The sequence below is a fragment of the Coptis chinensis genome, chromosome 4, assembly GCF_015680905.1.
Source record: "Coptis chinensis isolate HL-2020 chromosome 4, ASM1568090v1, whole genome shotgun sequence".
In the NCBI taxonomy this organism is placed as follows: domain Eukaryota; kingdom Viridiplantae; phylum Streptophyta; class Magnoliopsida; order Ranunculales; family Ranunculaceae; genus Coptis; species Coptis chinensis.
This window is the reverse complement of record NC_141459.1, coordinates 95,356,481-95,362,901: the sequence shown is the minus strand read 5'-3', so window position 1 is coordinate 95,362,901 and position 6,421 is coordinate 95,356,481. Positions and strand designations below refer to the sequence as shown.

At 39.7% G+C, this 6,421-nt stretch overlaps 1 protein-coding gene across 1 annotated transcript; it reads left to right on the top strand.

Annotated features, from left to right (window-relative positions):
- The first annotated feature begins 237 nt into the window (after window positions 1-237).
- On the top strand, window positions 238-2,435 carry LOC147505860 (11S globulin seed storage protein Ana o 2.0101-like). Its single transcript, XM_086558261.1, has 4 exons — window positions 238-573; window positions 964-1,268; window positions 1,345-1,812; window positions 1,897-2,435. Exons 1-4 carry the CDS (start codon window positions 267-269, stop codon window positions 2,296-2,298), a joined length of 1,482 nt encoding a protein of 493 aa, XP_086414387.1. The 5' UTR covers window positions 238-266; the 3' UTR covers window positions 2,299-2,435.
- Window positions 2,436-6,421: the final 3,986 nt, after the last annotated feature.

The following is a 6,421-nucleotide window of genomic DNA, read 5'->3' as shown; positions in this document are numbered from 1 at the left end:
ATCAGTAGTAATCGTGTTCAGAATTTGATGTCCATAAGCAAACAACGTTCCTTAATAAGGACATAAAAATTTTGTACTCCTGGTTAAAGCTGATGGACACTCGCCATGCTCTAGAAACACCTAGCCATGCAATCTGAAACATGGCCGAAGAATCTCACCAAACACTTGAAATGTGTCAATCCCTCACCTAGAATTCTCTCCTATAAGTACCTTACAGTCTCCATTCTCCTCTTCACATCAAACTATCAAAGCACAATTAGAGCACAATGGCTAAGCTTTCTTTGCTTCTCTGTCTTGGTGTTTGCTTCCTAGTTTTGTTTCATGCTCAAGCACGTCAACAACCACAATCACAATCACAATCACAAGGTCAAAACCAGTGTCAAGTCCAGAACCTTGATGCTCTTGAACCAACTCGTAGGATTCAATCTGAGGCAGGTGTTACAGAACACTGGGATGAAAACAATGAGCAATTGGAGTGCGCTGGTGTCGCTGTGACTCGTCATACAATCCAGCCTAGAGGACTTTTATTGCCTCATTTCAACAATGCACCAAAGCTCACCTACATTATCCAAGGTTGCCTTTTACTTCATCTATGATTTATTCCGAAAGTATGAACTGGGTGGTCAATTGCCATAGTTTTGATTGCAAAGCCCATTTACACGAATAGTTTTTATGATCGATGAATGTTCTATGCTCTATGAGCATGAACTAATGGGCTAGCCAGTTACATTGATATAGAACAGAGCGAACGTGAGGCCGGTCTTGTTGCTTTCTCTGGTGAAATTGTTACAAACACCCCTGATGAGAAGGTTTTCGAAATTGAGTTATTATACATGAGGTCAAAATTGTATCGCTTTTTGGATTCATCATGATAAAAGTCTTGTGTTTAAGGGGGATAGTGGCGAAACCATTTTGAAAATTTTTAAGAGTATTATTGACAAAGCGTGCAAAAATTATGTGCAGGTAGGGGTATGCATGGAGCTGCCATCCCAGGTTGTCCCGAGACATTCCAATCACCACAACAGTCAGAGCAACAACAAGCTGAAAGAGAGCGACAAGAATACCAACGTGAGGGAGGCCAAAGCCAGCAACAGAGATCTTTACGTGGCGATCAGCATCAGAAGATCAGACTTTTCCGTCAAGGTGATATTGTAGCCACACCAGTTGGAGTAGCCCATTGGTTCTATAACGATGGAGATTCCCCACTAGTCATGGTCACCCTCCTCGACACAAGCAACAACGAAAACCAACTTGATGACAGAAGAAGGGTAAGCAAACTTAACAAGTTCATATAATGCTTCCGAATGCTTAATATTCACTGGATTACGTTTTGTGGACATTTAGACATTCTACCTCGGTGGGAATCCCCAACAACAACAAAGACAAAAAGAAGGAAGGTTCTTTCACCCGCATCAGGGTTCCCAACAAGAAAGTTCGTCCAACAACATTTTCAATGGCTTTGATGATAAAATGTTGGCTGAGGCATTCGGTGTTAGCACACAAACAGCAAGAAGGCTAAAGGGCGAAAACGACAACAGGGGTAACATCGTTCGAGTTGAGAATGGACTTCAAGTGATTAGACCACCAAGAAGGCAAGAACAACAAGAACAAGAACAAGAACAAGAACAACCATGGGGTGAAAATGGTGTAGAAGAGTCCATTTGCTATGCAAAACTTAGAGAGAATCTAGATGAACCCTCACGTGCTGATGTTTATAACCCAAATGCCGGACGCATCAATAGACTCAACAGCAGGAAGCTTCCCATCCTCAGACTCCTCAGACTGAATGCTGAGAGAGGTGTTCTCTACAAGGTGAGTTAAAAACCTGTAAAATAAAATTTTTGTTTGGTTATAATTTTTTCATTTATCGACACGGTTTAATTAACTTGTGTGCAGAATGCTATCATGACTCCTCTTTGGAACATGAACTCCCACAGTGTGATGTATGTAACAAGGGGTAATGCTCGGGTTCAAATTGTAGGAAACTACCAACAACCGATCTATGATGGTGAACTCCGTCAAGGCCAACTTCTAGTAGTTCCACAAAACTTTGCAGTTGTACGAAGGGCAGGTAACCAAGGTTTCGAGTGGGTCTCATTCAAAACCAATGACAATGCCATGATAACTCCCCTTGCTGGGAAGAACTCAGCTCTCCGTGCATTGCCTGAAGGAGTACTCATGAACGCATTCCAAATTTCAAGCGAAGAAGCAAGGAGGTTGAAATACAACAGAGAAGAGAAAGAGATCTTCGCTCCAAGGAATGAGCAATTTGAAGGAGTTATTAGAACTTTAGCTTAAGTGTCTTTTGAGGTTCAAAAACCAAAAACAAGTATGAATAAAGCCTTGTGGGCAAGGAGTTTTAGTTAATATGCGTAGTTGTATCTACTGAGTTCAGACTTTCTTTTGCGGAATAATAAGGGAGCTTCTCATATGTATATCTTGGAGTAAGAATTACTTATTAATCTACATATCATGCAAATTAAACTACAGTAGCCTCTTTCATATACTCAAGGTCATAAAAATCACACATTCGATGAATGAGACATGTAAATTACATTGCCTCACGGCCCACCTCACTAAGCAACTTTAGCTCATTGTCGACGATCTCAATTCCTTATAAATCAATCAAATACTGTAGGGACATCGCACCAGACACACGTGATGTGCACAAGGCCCAACTTTAGACATACAGATACACGTTACACTCGAAGCCGACTCCAGGCACTCGACATATTTAAAGACTCGATCGCATGCATATCAACATCAGCTACTCATCACTCTCCACTTTGTGACATCTGTCATGGGCAAATATCGTCAACCCGATATTCCAGCTCAAATATCGTAAATTGTTTGAGATATCGACATAAAGTTGCTTAGTAAAGAGTGGGAATGGACATGCGTAAATGTCGATATCTTGCGCATAAGTTCATATTTTGCAAGAATAAGCGGGAAAAGTAAGGAGAAGAGTGGGAATGGACACGCGTCAAGACATGATTGGATACCACTATAAATAGAGGACTATATAAAGTGATGATCAGGAAAAAAAATGGACATTCGATTCATTATAGAAATACTTGTAAAACCAGAGCGAAATAGAGAGAGAGAACTTGTAACCGCCATTGTTGATCAATACAAAAGCTTACTTTTACATCATTTCAATATTTAATCTTCATCTTCTTTAGTTCAATCTTAGTGATCTTAGAGAGTTTTCCCAGAACACTACATGGGCTCCGTCTATGATTCAAAGACAAGGAAAGATTGTTTCTTTTCTTCTTTCTTTGAAGATCGAATCCATTTGTTAGAAGTTTTGAGATAAATAAAAACTGTTTGTTTTCAAGAAACTTCTGTGAGATCAGTGAATTGTTGAAGAAGGTATTCATTTTCTTGTCAAGATACCTCCAAAGCGTACTACAACAAGTAAAGCAATGATGGTTAATGTTGGAGCAGCATCCAAGAATGAGGAGCGAAGAACAAGGCAATCAGTTTGTAGATTGGTAGAATAAGTAGATGAGATACATGAAGAAGATGTATCTTTAAAAGTCTTATTGAGAAGGATGGAAGAATTGGAAAAGCATAATAAAGTTTTAATGGCTGAAAACAAAACTATGAGATAAGAGAATGAGAAGCGTGCAATAGACGCTATGTACGAGAAAGATGGAGAGGAGTTGAGTTCAGGCACCCCAGTGGTGAGGAAGAGTCATTTCGAGGAAATGAGAAAAAGCCACCCTGAAGAGGTGCAATCATTAGCGAAATCGACACCAAAGACAGTGCAAGAGGAAAAGATAAAAGCATAAATCACGAAAGAAATGATGCAGGAGATGATGCAGAGGCAATTTGGGGACAGCTCCTGGAAAAGGTATCAGCCTCGATTTGTAAACTGGCAGACGATGTAAGTAGAAACCCGTTCAAAAAGGAAGAAGAGAGAGTGTCGTTACCTACAAAGTTCAAGAATCCAAAGTTCCCTCAGTATGATGGGACTACTGATCCCATGGACCATCTTTTTAGCTATTGACACTAGTTCTCAATATATCACGGCACGGAGTATTGGGATTCCGTACTATGTCGATTATTTTCTTCAAGCCTTAAAGGCAAAGCATTGAAATGGTTTTGTACAATTCCTGAGGGTACCATTTCGTGTTTTTGTGAAATCGAAGAAAGATTCCTCACTCACCAACTATGATCACCAGAGGGTGAAGCCCAAACAGGTGTCGCTCTTATTCCAGTTGAAACAAGGAAAAAAGGAGTCATTGAAGGATTTCTTGGCAAAGTTCAAGGCCGAAACTCAATCGGTTGAGAGGCTTGATGAGTTTGAAATGACAGCTGTCATGGCTTTCCAAACAAATGTGATTGGATCATATATGCACAAATATCTCTTGTGAAAATAAGTGAAAAGTCTACATGAGTTATATGACAAAGCTGACAGAGATATTAGAGTGGAAGAAGGGAGAAATGCAGCCATTGTGCAATCTGTATTGCAAGTGACGGAGACAGGAAAGAGAGGCAAAGATAATGGAGATCGACATGAGAGTCGAGATCCCTCGAGGTTAGATAACAAAATACCTCAGGAGCATTATACAAATTGGGATAATCAACCATAGTAAAGAAGGAAATATGAGAGGACACTGAAAGAAGAGCTAGATCCCAGTAATTTTATCGCCATTAATTCCATATCGGAAGATATATTAAGGAGGATAGCAAAAAAAGATTTCGTGACTTGGCCAAAATACACTCTCAGGGAGATGAAGGGCATGCCTTACTATCAATTTTACAAGATTGAGAACCATGAGACAAACAGGTGCTTGCAGTTATTAAAAGAAATTAATAAACTAATGAAGGATGGGAAGTTGCGAGAGTTTAGGGCTGATGTCAAACCCGCAGAAACAACAACAATACACGATAAACCCCTTGGAGTAATAAATATGATCTACAAAGGGGAAATACCACAGAAGAAAATCATGAGAGATAAGATAAGAAAGATTCAACAGTAAAAGAAGTGCTCGAGGTCAATGTCGAGCCTGTTCCAGTAAGTCAGAGTCTAGTATCGGCTAGCATCCCAAGAGCAATTATGTTCGTACCAGATGACCTGTCTAAGGTGATGTTGCCACATAATAATGCATTATTAATCACTTTGCGTATTTCTAGATATGATGTGCAAAAGATACTCGTGGATTATGGTAGTTCTGTGAATATTTTATTTTGGAAAGCATTCATAGGCATGGGTCTCGATAAGACTCATCTAAAGCCACCACAATTCAATTTGTTCGGGTTTAATGGAAGCTTTACCATGCCTGTGGGGAAAATAAAATTGTCAGTTCGAGTAGGACCTCAAATAGTGATGACGAAGTTTGTGGTCATAAAGCATCACTCCGATCACAATGCAATACTTGGCAGGAAGTGGATACATAATATGAGTGTTGTTCCAAGTACATTATACTAGGTACTCAGATTTCCCACAGTGTATGGCTTGCATGAAATTAGGGGGGATCAATCGGAGTTAGAAAAGTGTAATTTCATCATTATAAAGGGGATGATGAAGGGAAAAAGTCAAGACACTGGGGGGGCGTCTTGGAAAGCTCTAACTAGCAGTTACAGCATGCTTTACCTGCTGACTCCGATATGCAGATACATAAGCAGGTAAAGTTCACACCAGAGCTAAAGCAAAATGAAGAACTCTCCTAGGAAAGAAAAACAATAGAGACGGTGGAAAAAATTAATATTGGTACAGGAGAAAGTGAGCGTCATACGTTCATTGGTACAGAAATGGCTGCCAAAATAAGAAATGAGTTTATGGTCTTTTTGAAAGAGAATCAGGATGTTTTTGCATGGTCAATGTCGGATCTCACTGGTATCGACCCAGCTATCTGTTCACACAAGCTGAATATGGAAGAAAATGCAACTCCGGTCCATCAAAAGCATCGAAAGGTTAGACCAATGTACGAAGAAATGGTGCAAGCCGAGATATCAAAAGATATTAAATAATGGCATAATTAGAGAAGTGGAGCATTCTCAATGGGTGGCAAACATAGTAGTAGTGCCCAAGAAGGATGGTAGAGTTTGAATTTGTGTCAACTTTACCGATGTAAATAAGAAGTGTCCTAAAGATCATTATTCGATGCTAAGAATAGATGAGTTTGTGGATTGGACAGCTGGTTTCGAATTAATCATTTTTTGCGATGGATATTCGGGATATTTTCAGATCCTAATGGCTATTATAGACCAACTAAAAATGGCGTTCGTCGTTAATGGAGGTATATACTGTTTCATCAGAATGCCATTTGGATTGAAAAATGCTGGAGCCACTTACCAAAGATTAGTAGAGAAGATGTTTAAGAAATTCATCAAACGAATTGTCGAGGTCTATATCGATGATATAGCCATAAAGTCCATGAAAGCTGAAGATCATGTGAAGGACCTCGACACT